At 44.9% G+C, this 18734-nt stretch overlaps 1 protein-coding gene across 3 annotated transcripts in view; it reads right to left on the reverse strand.

Moving 5' to 3' along the window:
- SMTN (smoothelin) overlaps positions 1–18734 on the reverse strand; it is a 160679-nt gene that overhangs the window by 42776 nt on the left and 99169 nt on the right. For 2 of the 3 annotated variants that reach the window (XM_077297352.1, XM_077297370.1), the window contains exons 9-10: positions 9359–10057; positions 8024–8226 (exon numbers count right to left, since the gene is read on the reverse strand). In XM_077297352.1, coding sequence (XP_077153467.1) covers positions 8024–8226; positions 9359–10057 — 902 coding nt within the window. The remainder of the gene's footprint in view (positions 1–8023; positions 8227–9358; positions 10058–18734) is intronic. The other variant, XM_077297361.1, reaches the window with a different exon arrangement.

Here is an 18734-nt window from a genome sequence, read left to right on the forward strand (position 1 = left end):
ATCACTCCACTCATCTAGTGGGCCAACTAGGGTACTACGCTCTCCATATAAATATTAGAAACCATACATCACAATATTTCAAAGCATACGCTGGGAGCTAGGAGTCCTCACAATGATCTGCACAAGCTCAGGAGTCCTCGGTCTTCACGAGATGCGAGCTAGCCCTTCCCTTTAGACGCTGATTGTCAGTTTTCTCTATTACTGTGCATAGAGAACTGACAATCAGCAGCAGAGGGAAGGAATGAACAGACTCCACAAATGCTTATAATGCTGCAAAGGTTTGTTCTACAGGCCAGCATGTGGTTAGTGTTGCATTCACACTGTTCTGCAGTGCTTGTTCACCATAGTCCGGAACCTCTGCCAAGGGCTATTTGGATATTTATAAGACCCTTAGGGGTATGTACTAACTCTGCCCACAAAGTAAGTCCCGACTCTGGCACTGGACGCAATCTTTCATTACACGCATCTCAATGTTCAGTAGTGAACACTACGTGCGCATGCTCACAGAGCAAGAAGAAATTAAAGGGCCAACGGCCGTCAAAATACAGCTGCCACCCAAAGCACCGCGGTCCCCAGGAATCTTGAGGGGGCTGGATAGAAGGTAATCGAGGGCTGTAAACTGCCCGCGGGCTTGAGTTTCCCCACCATTGCTTTAAATGATACTAGGGTGAAATTTTCAGCGTCAACATTTAGCCAGCACCACGTGTCTGAAGTTGGGGTGCAAGATGAAAAGTTCTGTGTTTTTGTAGAGAAGAGGTTGCTGCAAGCAAAAAGCTCAGTGTCGCTATCGTTACCATCAACCTCTGCTCAGCCTTCCTGTGTCTCCGGATGCATTCTGACAGAATACATGGTCTCCATCACATCTATGGGCTTTTTTTTTTTCTTTTTTCTTTTAAACGAGGGATCAGTTATATTGCACATCCAGCCACACCCCGCATGTCAGAAGACAGTTTACCATCTCAGGATCATGGGGATGTTTTTATTCTAAGACAAGCAGGAGATCATTTTAGGAATCGTGGTGCCTCAGGATCCACTTGGCTTAAGACTAAAATGTTACACTTTAAAGCTAAAACTTGCACAATGGCACCTATAAGGAAAATACATGGTGTAGATACAGCATTAGGATTGCTTTGTATTTTAAATGTTCAGGTTTCATTTGTGAGGTGTGAAAAACAATGAAACCTCTGGAACCTCTTAACTGAGGTCTCTTGCGTTTCAAATAGACTTTTACGACTAAAGATAAAACATGGACTTGTGCTCGGTTCTGATCACATCATGTTTATGGCCACCATGTAAAACCCCCATAAACAGAAGATGGCTATAGGCCAAATGAGGGATCAGTTTAGTTCTAGCTCGGTCATCGTGCCCATAAACAGGAGTGCTCGCTCGGCCAAGCGCTCGTGTTCTCTATGAGAGAGCTTCAAGACATATATGGCGGCTTACATCAGGGAGAACAAAAGGATCTGTATTCCACGTCAGACATGCACGTCAGACATGCAAGATCCTTAACTCCCCTGACAATGACACGTTCAGGGCCCCCATCCACGTTCGACTGTCGGCCAAACTCATCATTATCGCAGGGTTTACATAATCTACCGGTAATATTTGGAGGGCTTGATAGAAATAGAGATATAGATATATCTTTATTTCTTGGCCTCTGTTGGGCTAATGTAACACTAAAGATACAACAAATGTTGTGCCGACATCCTGTGAAAGGACCAGAATGGTAAAAACCCTTGAAATTTACATAATGTGAGTAACTAAATTAATTTAGTCTGCTGATCTTGCGCCATTTGCTGAGTTACAAATTTTTGGTACACTGCTCAGACAGGTGGTACACCACTGAGACGAGAAGTACATCGCTCAGACGAGTAAAGCCTGAAATTTCTGATGGACTTCCCTTACCAGAGCGCCAGTAGCGTAGCTACTGGGGGGGCAGAGGGGGCCATCGCCCCAGGCCCTGTCACATGAAGGGGCCCACCGGGAGCCAGGGCCACTTCTGTGACGAGGCAGAACACCGCATATTAGCAGAGCAGTATAATGTCTGCTCCTATCTGACAGACTACACGCTGGCTATTAGCACAGTGGCGGCTGCAGAGTCTCCCTCCTGCAGTGAATGGTTTTGCCTGTCTGACCTGATCATGTAGCTTTTCCCCGACTGCAGTTTTCTTCACTCTGTGCACGCTGGGATTGGCTCAGGCACGCTGGGTCCTAGTGCCCACATCTTGCATTTCACCTAGACACTTGCCGGTCCTGCCTGCAAACTTTATCAGTAAGTGCTGGGGATGGAACTTATTAGGTTTATTAAATTCAGGTATGTCACTGTGATGTGAATGTGAGACCATTGGGGTATTGTGGGGGCTGAAATTGGGTGAGGGGGTACAGGGTACTGAGGGGGTGGATGTGAGACCATGGGGGTATTGTGGGGGAGGGGAGACAGGGCACTGGGGGGTGAATGTAAGACCATGGGGGTGTTGTGGGGGCTGAAGGTGGGTGAGGTAGGACAGGGCACTGAGGGGTGGATGTGAGTTGATGGGGGCACTGGGGGCTGAATATTATAATGTTTTGTTATGATATTATATGTGATCCATCACATGTAATATTTGCTGTCTGGGGAGGCTGGAGATGAGGGGGTAGGGGGCTTTTGATACGTACCACCTGGGTCTTTATGAGTATTAGTATACAAAGTCCCCATATAGTAACCAAGCGCTGCATCACATTTACAGCACCACTCCAGCATTATTTTTTATTTCATTGCTGGAGCGGTGCTGAAAATCCACGTCCCCTGCCTCCTGTCTGATACCTTCTGGCGTTTTCATCTGTTTTTGTCTCCGCTCGGCTCAGTCTCCTGCAGTTTGTGACCTGTCCGAGGCTCCAGTGTTTCATGGAGCAGCGCAGAGGTCACTTATCAATGCGAGTCTGTGGGAGCCTCGTTCTGGCCTCTTTCTCACTCTCAGGCTATGTGCACACGGTGCGGATTAGCCGCTGCAGATTCACAGCAGTTTTCCATGCGGTGTACCATGTAAACCTATAGAAAAACAAATTCACAGTGCCCATGGAGCGGAAAATTTTTCCCTGAGGAAGCCGCGGCGATACGCGTGGGTTCGCACCCCACATCCCTTCCCTCCCTCTAACCGTATCTCTCCTCTATCAGCTTGCATTTGACCGTAACCTGACGTGCATATCTGGGATCTACAGGGCGTATGTATCTTTTCCATTCAGGCATAGATTATTACTTTGCCCAGTTTTTTCTGGTTGGCCCTTAAGGATTCTCTTGGCCACATAGCCTTGGCTTATTATATGCTTGTAAGCATTTTCTTTATTATATTCTTTTTACATCTCTCTAGGGCTGTGTGGTACTGTGATACTAGTGAGCTTATGTATATGCACACATGTTGTCTATATATATATATATTTTCTCTAGCTGTGTGTGGAGAGTTACATATTAATCAATTATTTTCTTTATTCGGTTATCACAAGTTCTTTTGGGTACATTAACAAGCTTTATACTATTGTACTTTATATATATTTCCATCTGGTGTAAGGGATAGGGATGTGGTTGGTCATTTTCCCTATATTAGGAGATGACTGTTGTGCAGTTTTGTGTTGCACTTTTAAATGTTTTTTAAATTGGTCTTCTGTGTGTAATGTGAGTGTTGTCATTTATCAATAAAAACCTTATCTTTTTGTATTTTTGATATTTGATTGTGGTGCTCCCATATGTATGGACATGATCTTTTCTCTTTTTCCGGGTCAGACTGTAGCCTTTTCAAGTCCATGGTGAGCCCCAACATTTGTATATTTAGTGGTGCCCTCCGCCTTCTTGAACTCACATGGTGCGGAAAATACCGCGCGGAAACGCTGCATTGTATTTTCCGCAGCATGTCAATTCTTTGTGCAGATTCCGCAGCGTTTTACACCTGCTCATGTATAGGAATCTGCAGGCGTAAAAATGCAGGCGAAATCCTCACAAAAAAAAGCAGGCAATCCGTGGTAAATCCGCATGTAAAACAGCACATTTTACCTGTGGATTTTGCAAAAATGGTGTGGAAAAATCCGCACACGAATCCGCAACGTATGCACATAGCCTCATAGTCTTACACTGAGTGCTTGTGACATAGCTTCTAACTTGTGCCCAGTCAGAAGCTGCGCTCACAAGTTTGAGCCGTGGGACTGCAGCAGTGCCGCAAAATAGTGAATACGCCGGAGGATGAGTAAATGACTGGGGCAGGGGACTTGCGCTTAAAACACCACTCCAGCGGTGAAAAAAACCCTGCTAGAGTGGTGCTTTAATAATTTAATAATAAGCAATTTTTACTATAAAGTTGATAAAGGCTTGGAATAAATGTCTGCAGTCACTTTATGTGACTGCAGACTGCCAAATCATGAGGGAGCTGCGGGCCCATCATACTGTGTATGAGGGAGCTGCGGGCCCATCATACTGTGTATAAGGGAGCTGCGGGCCCATCATACTGTGTATAAGGGAGCTGCGGCCCATCATACTGTGTATAAGGGAGCTGCGGGCCCATCATACTGTGTATAAGGGAGCTGCGGGCCCATCATACTGTGTATAAAGGAGCTGCGGGCCCATCATACTGTGTATAAGGGAGCTGCGGGCCCATCATACTGTGTATAAGGGAGCTGCGGGCCCATCATACTGTGTATAAGGGAGCTGCGGGCCCATCATACTGTGTATAAGGGAGCTGCGGGCCCATCATACTGTGTATAAGGGAGCTGCGGGCCCATCATACTGTGTATAAGGGAGCTGCGGGCCCATCATACTGTGTATAAGGGAGCTGTGGGCTCATCATACTGTGATAAGGGAGCTGCGGGCCCATCATACTGTATATAAGGGAGCTGCGGGCCCATCATACTGTGTATAAGGGAGATGCGGGCCCATCATACTGTGTATAAGGGAGCAGCGGGCCCATCATACTGTGTATAAGGGAGCTGCGGGCTCATCATACTGTGTATAAGGAAGCTGTGGGCCCATCATACTGTGATAAGGGAGCTGTGGCCCCATCATACTGTGTAAAGGGGAACGATGAGGGACATCATACTGTTTGACGGAAGCTGCAGGCCCATCATACTGTTTATAAGGGAGCTGTGGACCCACCATACTGTGTATAGGGAACTGTAAAGGCATATTGTGCATATGGGAGCTGTTGGCCCATTACACTGTATATAGGGGAGCTCTGGGGGGCATTATACTTTCTATAATGGAGCTCTGTCAGCACTATACTGTGCAAAGGGGAGCAGTGAGAACATACGGTGTATCGGGGAGTTATAGAATCATCATACTGTGTATAGGGGAGCTGTGGGGGCCTTATACTGTGTATATGGAAGCTTTGAGCTCACCATACTGTGTATAATGGAGCAGTACATGAGGGAACTTAGGGGACATTATTAAATGTAAAGTGGGCACTTAAGCATTACTGTATTGTTATAGGGGCACTCAGAGTATTGCGACCATCAAAGTTGCATATCGTCACAATATGGCGGTAAAATCAATGTTCGTTTTTGTATAGAGATTTATTTTCAATAACAGAGCGGTCATATTCTGAGTTTCCACTATATTCACAATTAGAGTGTGCAACCGTAACTGTAATCAGGGTTAGGCTACTTTCACACTAGCGTTTTTTTGCATACGTCGCAATGCGTCGTTTTGGCGAAAAAACGCATCCTGCAAAGTTGTCTGCAGGATGCGTTTTTTCCCCATAGATTTACATTGGCGACGCATGCACACACGTTGCAACCGTCGTGCGACGGTTGCGTCGTGGTGTGGCGGACCGCCGGCAGCAAAAAACGTTACATGTAACTTTTTTTGTGCCGACGATCCGTCATTTCCGACCGTGCATGCTTGGCCGGAACTCCGCCCCCACCTCCCCGCCCCTCACAATGGGGCAGCGGATGCGTGGAAAAACAGCATCCGCTGCCCCCGTTGTGCGGCGCTTGCACAGTATGCATCGGTACGTCGGGCCGACACAGCGCGACGGCCCCGTAACGACGCTAGTGTGACAGTAGCCTTAACTGGTTAGGGGCCCACTCAGATGTTTCGCCCCCCCTAAGTTGAAACCCTAGCTACGCCTCTGCAGAGCGCTCTATGGAGTTCAGGTGGCAGTTCCCACTTGCTAAACTTATAGGTGACAAGTATGGTGGCAATGCTAGAAATTAATTTGTAGGCAAGCATCCAGCTGCCTGATGACTCGCATAGATGACCATTCTGCCATCATTTAGGTGTTTTCCTCACACTTAAGGCTACATGGACCCGACCGGAATTGCCGCGAAAATTTCCACAGCAATTCCGCAACTGTGCCAATTCTGCATGCGTTTTCCCGCTAAACACTAGCGTTTTACAAGCGTAACTAGTTTGCAGAATGCTAACTTTTACCAAGCGATCTGTAGCATCACTTGGAAAACTGATTGACAGGTTGGTCACACTTATCAAACATAGTGTTTGACAAGTGTGACCAACTTTTTACCACAGCATCAATAGCAAAAAGATCTACTGTTAAAAATAAAAAATCGTGATATTCTCACCTTCCTGTGTCCCTCGCAGCCTTCCCGCTCCTCGCAATGCTCCCGTTCCTAATAATGCCTCTCGACAATGACCCCAGATGACGTAGCGGTCTCGCGAGACTGCTACGTCATCACAGGTCATTGCCGCAAAGCATCAATGGGAACAGGAGCATCGCGAGGAGCGGGAAGGCTGCGGGGGACACAGGAAGGTGAGAATATCACGATTTTTTTATTTTAATTCTTTTTTTTCCTTTTTTACAGGTATATGGTTCCCAGGGCCCGGAGGAGAGTCTCCTCTCCTCCACCCTGGGTACCAACCGCACATGATCCGCTTACTACCCGCATGGTGGGCATAGCCCCATGCGGAAAGTAAGCGGATCAATGCATTCCTATGTGTGCGGAATGAACAGGCTGCGTTTTTTTTCCGGAATGTGATTCCTCCGCGGAAAAAAACACATGTGCACAAAAATTGCATTCTAATAATAGGATGCTTAATCTATGCGTTTTTTTCACAGTTCTATCGTGTTTTTATAGCGAAAAATCCTGAACGTGTGCACACAGCCTACAAGGGAAATCGGTCAGCAGGTTTTTGATACCTCATCTGAGAGCAGCATGATCTAAGCAAAGACACAAACATGTATCACTTATATTACTAGGTGCAGTGGTTATGACAGAGCTTTTAGATTTAGAATGAAGCAGAGCCTTGAAAGTTAACCCCGCCTCCCCAGGCTCTGTGTGTACATTGTCTATAGACAGTGAGCTGCTTATCTCAGGAGGGGGCAGGGTCGGACAAATGTCCGCTTGCCAGCTAGCCACAGCAATAATAATCTCCTTACTAGTGATGAGCGAATACTCCGAGTATTTGTTAGTGCTCGGAGATTTAGTTTTTAGCGTTGCAGCTGAATGATTTACATCTGTTAGCCAGCATAAGTACCTGTGGGGATTCCCTAGCAACCAGGCAACCCCCACATGTACTTATGATGGCTAACAGATGTAAATCATTCAGCTGCGGTGCTAAAAACAAACTCGAGCACTAAAAAAATACTTGGAGGACACCCGAGCGTTCTCGGGAAATCTCGAGTAATGAGTATATTCGCTCATCACTACTCCTTACCCATCATTAGACCCAAGAATAAAGGGCTTTCCTGTTAGAACCTTGAAGAATACCTACAACAAGAACTAGGAGTACAAAGACAAAACACATTTCAATGAATAAAATTCATTAAAGTGTATTTTGGCTTTGTACTTTTAGTTCTTATTGTAGGTATTTTTAATGATAATGTCCTAGTGACAAAACCTTTTGGGTAAGTAAACAAGCACACAGCCCAATAAGTGACAAATCCCTGAATTCTGTGTTTCAGCCCCTATGCTGTCCTCAGATTACATAGCAAAAACCTGCTGACAGATTCCCTTTAAATCATGCGGTTCAGCAAATTATGAATATTGGAAATACAATTCAGAAGAACAAAACAGGGGAAAGTATTCAACAGTCATTGAAAATTACCTTGGAGAGTGCAGTGGTGGCACTGAACCCGCTGTCCACAATGATGCCACTTGCACTGATGCCTTTCCCAGCGCTGGCACTGCTTGCATTGATGCCAATTCCGCTGAGCGCGGTGCCTGCATTGGTGCTGCTTGTATTGATGCTGCTCGTGGAGACACTGTTGCCAACTCGAAAAGGGGAAGCCGTCAGCCCTAAGGTTAACTCTTCAAATAAAAAAAATTAGATTGTGTGATGAACACATGCGCAGAATACAGAAAGGTTTCAGAGATTTAGAAAATGATATTGGGCAACGATAGAACAAAAAACGCATTGACATTTCCAGACCAAGTGACCAGCTGTATCATATTGTTTAGAGGGGTCTCTGATTAAATAATCCCCAAAAAGGCAGCAACATTTAGAGAGGAACAAACAAAGCATCAGTCATGGGTAAATAAAGCAGGAGAGGCGGTCACGGCCCTCACCAGGAGACCTCGGCGTTTACAGCAGTGGGCTGCCTTCACTAACAAATGACACTAAAATAACATGATGTTCCTAATTTGCTGGCAGTAGGACCCTGCACGCCGTATGGCAGGCTCGTGTTTATTTCCATGACATCCCAGTGATGTAATGGAGCCACTTGATGGATAGTTTTATAGAAGACGCAGCACAGAGGCAGAATGTCGCCAAGTAAACACGCTGACTGATGTACAGCCATTCCTGCTCAGGGGATACAGACTAAAAAGGTAATGAGAAAAAGATCAAATAAAACCCATGCCTCTCCGAGTGATGCATGCTCAGCTTGAGCACGACCAGTAACACCCAGAGTCAAAGTGTCCCGACAGCGCCCTCATAATCCAACATGCTGGAGGTGCCCAACATGGAGCAATGACCTGGACTGGACTATAGGTACACCGGCAGCAGACATGGCAGATCCTATACTGTACACTTCATGGGGGTAGATGCTTTATATAAATCTGTACTTATTAACATGGACCACAAATGAGACTTTGCAATATTCTTAATAATCTTGCTCCAGTACAACAGTCCCACATGCAAACACCATCCAGCAGGGGCCAGCAGAGCTCTTACATCTTCACCATCAGAACTGGTGGCAGCAACTTACCATGGATTTATTACTTTAAAACGCAAAAAACCATATCTAAATCTACATCACTCTATATGTTATACATATATAAAAAATATAATATATTATAGTACGTACACACACTGTACACACAGACATGTATACATAACATATGTACACACTCGGTGGGTATACAAATGCATGCTCACATCACACATCTTATACTGTATGCAGAGAACTTTTTAGGTTCCATCACCTAATAAAGTAATTACCTGCTCTCTGGTTTCCTGGTTGCCCCACAATCCTGCTGTTAGTTGGCCCTTGATTTTTTATCTCAATGGTGAGCAGTGTCTTCATGTCTGTGTCTTGCTTCTCACCCTGAGAGTCTTTGGATGATGTGTGAAGAGATGGTGTGGAGGGCTGCACACACTCCTGAGACACTGATGTTGTAATGGTCCCATTTGTATTTTCGGCTTGCAATTGGTTCAAGCTGCTCCTCCCACCCTCCTGCTTTGGGATGAATGAGCTTTGAGGAAGTTTTCTATTCACTTCCCCAGAGGATGTGCCGAGTCCAGCAGAGTTGTGAGCCGAGGACGCTTTTGAGGATGAACCTCTGAAACCTTTTATTTCAGGTACAGATGCAATTTTACCATCTCGTGTTCTATTACTTCCACTTTGATCACCTCTGTGGTGACCAAGCTCTGCAACTGTGTGACCGAGTCCAAATTTCCCTGGCACTTTTCCATCCTGTGTCACCTTATGATTGTTTTCTTGCCCACTTTTCTGGCCAGCAGTGAACAATGACTGTTGCTGCAGTATCCTTGCTCCTCTAGATGGAGTTCTCTCACCCCTCATACTAGAGAACCGGAAACCTAAAGAAGGTTGTGTACCAGGGGGCTCTTCTGTAAACTTCTTCATTCGGTCCCTCACCGAGTTAGCTCGCCGAAAGGGGAAAACTGACACTTGGCCATCTAGAAGTAAAATTCATATTTATTTAGATGCAAACCATAGAAAAGAATATTACAACGTATAGCAATGTTCTGTAAGAAGCACAAACACAATATAGAAAATGTCAGTCATTTATGCAGAAGGGGCAATTGTAAGACCGTTTTTACCTTTTCGAGGCATCAGGTCACCAGATCCTATGATCACCCAGACTAACATTTTTAGAGAAATGAAGAGTGTCAAGAAACTGAACAACACAGAATTACAGACATGCAAAGGGTCATTATATGAATATCTAGAAGGCAGAAGAACAAATTTAGCGATTGTGTTCCCGTTTGCTGGCATGTCTCCCTGCATTAACACCCACTGTGATGGGACTGGGTTGGGCACGTGTGGGACAGTACCGCATTGTGTTAGTCTGTGGATCTGCGTGCTCACTTCCCTGGTTCCTGGGGTGATGCTAAGGTTTGGAGGAATCCTTACGTGTATTGTTCTACAGTGGTCTCTGGAGTGTCTTGTCTCATTCTCTTTTTACACACTGTCCCAACATTCTGACAAAGTGGATGTGATCGGGTAAAAGATTCCTAATCATTGGAAGTCCAAGTGATGATATCCAAAAATCCTGAAAATGGGACTCTACAAACCCCTTTGAATGTAGCAGAGATGTGCATCCTTGAAATGCACTCAATTCATTGTCTTATTGGACTGCCGTTTCTGGCACTTCTATAGGCAATGAATTAAGCAGCAGAGGTCCAGGATGTACAATCCCGCTGCATTCAAGCAAAGCCCTGTTCTGAGGTTTAGTGATGAGCGAACGTGCTCAGACGTCTTATCAGCGCATGCTTGGATATTATCTGAGCATCTGGGCGTGCATGCATATTATGTTTAAGTCCCTGCAGCTGCATGATATACGGCTGTTTGGGAATACCCACATGTGATGAGGCAGTTTAAAAGCCACAAATCATGCAGCCGCAAGGACTCGAACATAATATACTAGCAATCCCAAATGCTTGGATAACACCGGAGCGTGCTCAGATAAGACGTCCGAGCGTGCTCGTTCATCACTACTCAGGATTACTTGGGGTTCCAGTAATCCGTAATTTATTCTTCATCACATAGGTCGAGAGTAGTGATGAGCGAGTATACTCGTTGCTCGGGTGGTCTCCGAGTATTTGTAAGTGCTCAGAGATTTAGTTTTTGTTGATGCAGCTGCAAGATTTACAGCTATTAGCCAGCCTGAGTACATGTGGGAGTTGCCTGGTTGCTAGGGAATCCCCACATGTATTTAAGCTGTCTATCAGCTGTAAATCATGCAGCTGAAGCAATGAAAACTAAATCTCCGAGCAGTTACAAATACTCGGAGACCACCCGAGCAACGAGTATACTCGCTCATCACTAATCGAGTGTAATTTTCAGTTACAGGAATACCCCTTTAGCAGAACTCTAAATTCCCTCAGTTCTCCTGCAGCCCGTTAATAGATTTAGTGACCCTAAACAGAAAAAAGGTTTTGGGAGGGGGACGTTGTAGCTAAAGGAGTCCTTATTGTTGACTTCTGGGGATTTGACTGCTCAGACATCAACAATCCTGAAAATGAAGGGGCAACAGCATCATCTTAGCACTGCAGCTCCTTCAACCTTCAGGCTTTTTTATTTTTATTGACACTTACCTAATGACTATGTAGGGAACTGCAGCAGAGCTCCATTATTTTATGGTTATAAAAACTTAATTCCAGCTCACCCAGTTGCTCTATGGTCATCTACCTGGGGCTCAGACACTGGCCTCGCCCTGGCCTCACATCAAGGATAATAGAAAAAAAAATTGGAGTCCGACTTAACAGGAGTGGATTTTCCTTTTCTTTAAAAAGAAATTCTAGTGCATACAAAAGAAAAATGCACATGTCGACACGACCCAGTCAACGCATTTCACTGCACTAAGCAGTGTTAGGCCTCTTTCACCCTTGCGTCGGTACGGGTCCGTCGCTATGCGTCGGACCGACGTACCGACGCACATTGTGAAATTTGTGCACGACGTGGGCAGCGGATGCAGTCTTTCAACGCATCCGCTGCCCATTCTGAAGTCCGGGGAGGAGGGGGCGGAGTTTCGGCCGTGCATGCGCGGTAGAAAATGGCGATGGACAAAATAAGTTCACTTGAACGTTTTTTCGTGCCGACGGTCTGCCAAAACACGACGGATCAATTGCACGACGGAAGCGACGTGTGGCCATCCGTCGTTAATACAAGTCTATGGGGAAAAAACGCATCCTGCGAGCACATTTGCAGGATCCGTTTTTTTCCCCAAAACAACGGATTGCGACGGATGCCAAATGACGCAAGTGTGAAAGAGGCCTTACTCATAAGTCATGAGTAAGACTGCTTAGTGCAGTTGAAACGCGTCGACTGGGTCATGTCGACCATGTACCATACATTTTTCTCTTGTATGCACTATAATTTGAAAAAGAAAGGAAAATCTACTCCTGTTGAGCCAGACTCCAATTTTTTCTATTTTATGGTGCCTATATTCTGGTACAGGAAAGAAATATATCTTGGTACCGTGTTAGCCAGTAGATAGAAAAATATTTAGAATTGAGAGTCCTCAGTGGTTGATACCTTTTAATGGCTAACTGAAAACTGTTGTTACCATCTTTTCAGTTAGCCATTAAAAGGTATCAACCACTGAGGACTCTCAATTCTAAATATTTTTATATTCTGGTAGTCAGTTTCCAAAGTGTGGATCCCCATGATCATAATGCTATGATGAAAAATCATAGAAAATCATTAGAAGAGGCCAAGGGAATTCTCTATAAGACTACCTCAAGCATTCCTATAGTGAATTGACCTACACTCCATTCAGATGGGGCTAGTCAGTCTTGCCCTCCTGATTGGTGAGGGTTGCTCAGTTTGGACACCCAGTGATGGTGGAGTTATCACCTATCACATGGCTAATGGTTAACTTTAAAACTTGGCATAACACCTTTGTGTTCCATTTTTAGCACGTCATGAATAATAAAGTGGTGGTTTTGTTGATAAGGTGCAGACAAACCTGGCACGGAGCTAGTTTAAACACAAGTAGGCTTATTCTTCCTTGCATTTCCTCGTTTTATTAGAATGTGTGCCTGCCGTGCAGGGGCATTATGCTACTTCCAAGGATGAAATTACAACATTTCATATGTTTTTATATCCACCAATGCAATTATTGCTAGTAGTGATGAGCGAGTGTGCTCGGATAAGGAGTTATCAGAACATGCGAGTGTGCTAAATATAGTGATGAGCGAAGGTGCTCGGATAAGGTGTTAAGCGAGCATGTTGGTGTGCTAACGGTGTTTTTTTGACATGCTTGAATAATATCTTTGAGTTCCCGCTCCTGCATGTGTCGTGGCTGTTCGACTTCCGCAACACATGCAGGCATTTCCTGTTTGTTAGGCAATCACTGGAAGTGTTGCGGCTGTCGAACAGCCACGACACATGCAGGGGCGGGAACTCAAAGATATTATTCAAGCATGTCAAAAAAACACCGTTAGCACACCAACATGCTCGCTTAACACCTTATCCGAGCACCTTCGCTCATCACTATATTTTTGCCATCTCTAAATTAACGCAAGCAGAATCATTTCCTAACTAGCGTCTGTAGCCACATGTAACTAAAAAGTCCATGGAAGAGGCATGTCTCGGTGCAGCCAAAAGCCAGTACACAAGAAGCGGAAGATTTCTTGACAATCTATGAAATAACGCCAAAGTTCTCATCTTCCCTAAATGTAAACAATATTCGGAATGCAGGCAGAACAAGTAATGGACATCCTTGTACATCTTAAGTGTCTCCATACAGAACAAATATCCAGTCTGAAAACTGGCTCACGTCATCCGGTGGGAAACCCAGCTTAACTATGGCGTGTGCACTGGAATCTGCCGCTTCTGATAAAAGCACTGCTTGTTCTTTTCTTTAAACACGGTTTTGTTAAAATGCTAAATTTGAATAGTTTCTCCATCAGAATCACTTTAAAGGAAAAAATTGACAAACACGTCTAACTCTTGAAGATGATGCTCCATAAAAATAATATGCATACACATCTGTATACGGTACTGAGCAAACGTTTTAGGCAGACGTGGAAAAAGGTTTTGAAAAACAGAGGTGTTAATTTTTTCTTAACAAAAGAAAAATTAAATCAAATCAATAGTGTGATCACTCTGAATTTAAAACGGCATCAAAGCAGGGAGGTTGTTCCAAACATCTTGGAGAACCAACCAAATATCTTCTGTGGATGTAGGCTTGTGAAATCCTTCTGTCTCTTCTTCATGTAATCCAGGGCACATAGGGTCATCATGCAGACCACCAAAGATGTTGTATTTTCTGCGGAGAACCAGGGGATGAAGGCTTCCTTCTTCCTATATTCAACTGTATTTGCATCCTTTAGACATGATTACAGTTGAACACTTTGGCGACGAGACAGGGGCAGGGCAGAGCTTCCAAACTTCCGATCATACGCACGGCGCCTCTGAAGCTGGGAAGCGTACACCCGTCTGCAGAGGTGCAGTGATGATGCGGAAATGCGCAGTGCGCGATATTTGCTGGAGCTGATGATGACGCCAGCTCCTGCAAATTATGTTATCACGCCCACAGGGGTGTAATAACATGGAAAGAGCTGATTGGTCTGGGGCAACTAAAACCTCATCGACTAGTCAAAGTCATAATTAGCTTAGGAAACAGGGACAATAGCAATTATTTTTTAAACCTAAACTTTAAAAAAAACAAAAAAAAAAAAAACACATTATACAGGGCTGGTTAGTCAGGGAATTTGGTCATAAATAAGTGAATGCTGATGGGTTGGAGATCATGGAGGATCAGACCGGTTCCTTTAATGACACTGGCTGTATGAGCCAGGACATTGTCCTATTGCAGAATAAATTTGGAGCCAAATCAGACACCTCCCTGATGGCATTTCATGATGGCCAAGAATCTCCATGTATTTTAGCGTGGAGGACACCAATAATCCTCACCAATTCCTTAATTCTTTTTGATGAAATGCACCCTGAAACTGGGAAGGAACTTCTACCATGCTTCACAGCTGCCTGTAGATGCTCATTGTTAGGGCTTATTCTGACATCTGTTTTATGTGTATGAGTATAAACAAAAGAATGAATGACCTCGGGGAGATCAAAACATCCAACACCACGGAGACACCATCACGTGTTTCTCAACGCAGTGATCCAGAACACTGCCCCCATCCCTTATGGGAAATATGCAAATGCATGTAGAAAAGCCGTGGAGACACCATCACGTGTTTCTCAACGCAAGCAATGAATAGCCAGGTCTTTCACCGGGAAGGAACAACCACGGGAAGGGCAGAATCCAATAAAGGAAAACCACCTAAGCCAAAACATGGTATCCATCCACAGACAGCTGTTTCGGGGTATTTGCCCCTCATCAGTGTGGAGTAGGAAACTGGCTATTAGGAGCTTTTCACCAGGCACTGCTCCTAATAGCCAGTTTCCTACTCCACACTGATGAGGGGCAAATACCCCGAAACAGCTGTCTGTGGATGGATACCATGTTTTGGCTTAGGTGGTTTTCCTTTATTGAATGCTGCCCTTCCCGTGGTTGTTCCTTCCTGGTGAAAGACCTGGCTATTCATTGCTTGCGTTGAGAAACACGTGATGGTGTCTCCGCGGCTTTTCTACATGCGTTATGTGTATGAGTGTCATCTGTGTTTTTCACCGATGGCACATGCATCTATAATAGTGAATTGAGCAGTCCACATGCCCACGATTTTTAATTTGAGAAAAACTGATAAATCTTTGACCAGACATGGCAGGTAACAAATGACTGTCCGTTTCAATACAGTTTGGCCAGAGTGTTTGCTTTTATCATCCACAATTCGTTAGAGTTTAAATCAGTGTTTTGGTTTTTTGGCAGAGAGTTTAATCAGTTGTCACTAGTGAAACTCTGATTTTCTCCTACAACTAAATCACGGATTGCATAAACAGGAGGATAGCTTGGAGTTTAGTTGGTTAAAAAAAAGAAACTGTATATTTTATTAATACATTTTTGGGGGTTAAGTAGAAAAAAATAGTATGTACAGAAAGACAGACATTAACAATCGCTGATAAATTGCATACATGTAAACAGACTGCGGAATCTTCCAAGGTGGTGACCAAAGTGGTAAAAAAATATCCAGTTATAGCGTATAATTTTACTAGTAAGCAAAAGGATTGACCACCTTACCCGTTCATAAAGTCAGCTAGGTTTGTTACCAGAGAAAACATGACGTCCCCAACGCACGTTTCGCTATTGAAGTCATCAGCTTATTCAAAGGTAGTTTGTTAATAGTAGTACCTGCCAGGGCTTTTATATATCCATTATAGGAGTCACATGATAGTCCCCCCTCCACCAGTAGGATTGAAGGAGGCACTACATGCACACAAAGCCACGTGCATCATCCAGACATTGAACAACTATCAGGCAGTCATTGCACATATACGGGTGTGCGGCATGTTCCCGAGGCTCGTGAGCATGCGCAGAAGGCACATACATGCCGAGAGATGCCCAGAGACGCATGCATGCGCAAATCAATCCCATAGGGAACTTTAAAGGGAAAGGGGGGAAAAAAAAAAAAAACAGCAATTAGTCAAGAATGGATAGTAGCGGACAGTCCACACAGACTATGTGCGTGCTTTTCCTGCGCCTGTCTGTGGGCATCTCTCGGAATCTATGTGCTGTCTGCGTATGCTCGGGAGCCTCAGCAACCTGCCGCACTCCCAGAAACAATGACGGCCTGATGGATGGGCGGTGTCTGGTGTGCATGCGCAGCCTCCCTTAACCCCCCACACCACCACCTTTTCCCCATTGGTGGAGGTCGGTCGCATGATCACAATCATGTGACTGCTATCATGAATACATAAAGGTCCTGGGAGGTACTACTGTTACCAAACTCCCCTTAAGAAAGCAGATTGCTTGAGTAGCGAAATGAGTGCACTGGTCACTACGGAGCATGTACATATAGTGCAGCACAGATTCATCTCACCTAAACCTCCGACTCCACAGCACTGGTCACTACTGAGCATGTACATAAAGTGCAGCACAGATTCATCTCACCTAAACCTCCGACCCCACAGCACTGTACACTACTGAGCATGTACATAAAGTGCAGCACAGATTCATCTCACCTAAACCTCCGACCCCACAGCACTGTACACTACTGAGCATGTACATAAAGTGCAGCATAGATTCATCTCACCTAAACCTATATTTTAGGAGTGTCATTTTATACTGATTCTACAGCCCTGCCCGTTACTATTTTCTACATTCCAGTGCCTATATTTTCATGCATATTACAGTAAGTTGAGTCACTTAACATGCTTTCCAAGTCAAAAGAATTGTGGCCAGAAACCATACTATCATGAAGACCACTTCTGGACAGATTTTTCCCAAACTTTAGATGGGTGGGTGTAGTCCGATCCCATTGGTTGATGCCAAGGGGCTGAAACACAGATTTCAGCAGTGTGTAAGTTATTAGGCTGTGTGCTGTATACTTAAATCCTTCATTGTATCACCTGGAGATTATCACTGCCTGGGCTAGAGCTCACACCACTGCTAGACCGACCACACTCCCTTCTCTGATAAGCAGATCACTTTCAATAGACAATGTACATAGAAAGCTGTTGTGTGGGTGAGGCTAGGTTTCTGAGCTCTGCTTCATGCTACATCTAAAAACTGATAGTTTACTTGGTGCAACAGTTGTGTAACAAAGCGCTTAATTGTTGGAATCAGGTTGACTTTTCCTGCATTATGCTTCTCTTGGATAAGGTGGAAAAAGCCTAGGGTCAGTTTCCCTTTAAGGTGGATCTGTCACCAGATTTTACAATACAATCTGAATATCTGGACGTAAAACAAGAACCACTTAGCACAGCTGGGGGGGGGAGAGAGACCGCTCATGTGAAGTATGGTCACTTTATTGCCACTGTACATTTTGAAGGCCTGATGGAGGCATCTGAATGAGGCTGAAATGCATAGCCTCAAAGTGACCACACATCTACCCACAATCCATCTTTTCCAGCAGTGCCCAGTGATTTTTTTTTTGCACACCCTGCATTTCTCATTATAGTTTCCATAGTGCAAGATCAGCATAAGGAGGAGCAGCGGAGGTCCACACTTTACAAACTCTCAGTGTTGTGCCTGGTGAGCAGTTCTACTTATTCTCAGAATCACTAGCTTTAAACATTACACTACAGAGAACCGCTTTTTTTTTTTTTTTTTAGCTCTCTTGAGCCTCCACTTTTCTGAAGAAAGCCACTAGTCAAAAGTCTTAAAGGGAATCTGTCACCCCAAAATTGGCCTATAAACTAAGGCCACTGGCATCAGGAGCTTATCTACAGCATTCTGTACTGCTGTAGATAAGCCCCCCGATGTATCCTGAAAGGTGGGAACAACAAGTTCGATTATTCTCACCCAGGGGCGGTCCTGCTGCGGTCTGGTCCGATGGGTGCCATGGTCTGGCGCCTCCCATCTTCATACGATGACATCCTCTTCTTGTCTTCCTGTCGCAGCTCCTGTGCAGGCGTACCTATTTGCCCTGTAGAGGGCAGAGCAAAGTACTGCAGTGCGCAGGTGCCGGGAAAGGTCAGAGAGGCCCAGCGCCTGCGCACTGCAGTACTTTGCCCTGTCCTCAACAGGGCATACAAAGTACGCCTGCGCAGGAGTCGCGACAGGAA

Source organism: Ranitomeya variabilis, chromosome 1 (assembly GCF_051348905.1).
Source record: "Ranitomeya variabilis isolate aRanVar5 chromosome 1, aRanVar5.hap1, whole genome shotgun sequence".
Classification (NCBI taxonomy): Eukaryota; Metazoa; Chordata; class Amphibia; order Anura; family Dendrobatidae; genus Ranitomeya; species Ranitomeya variabilis.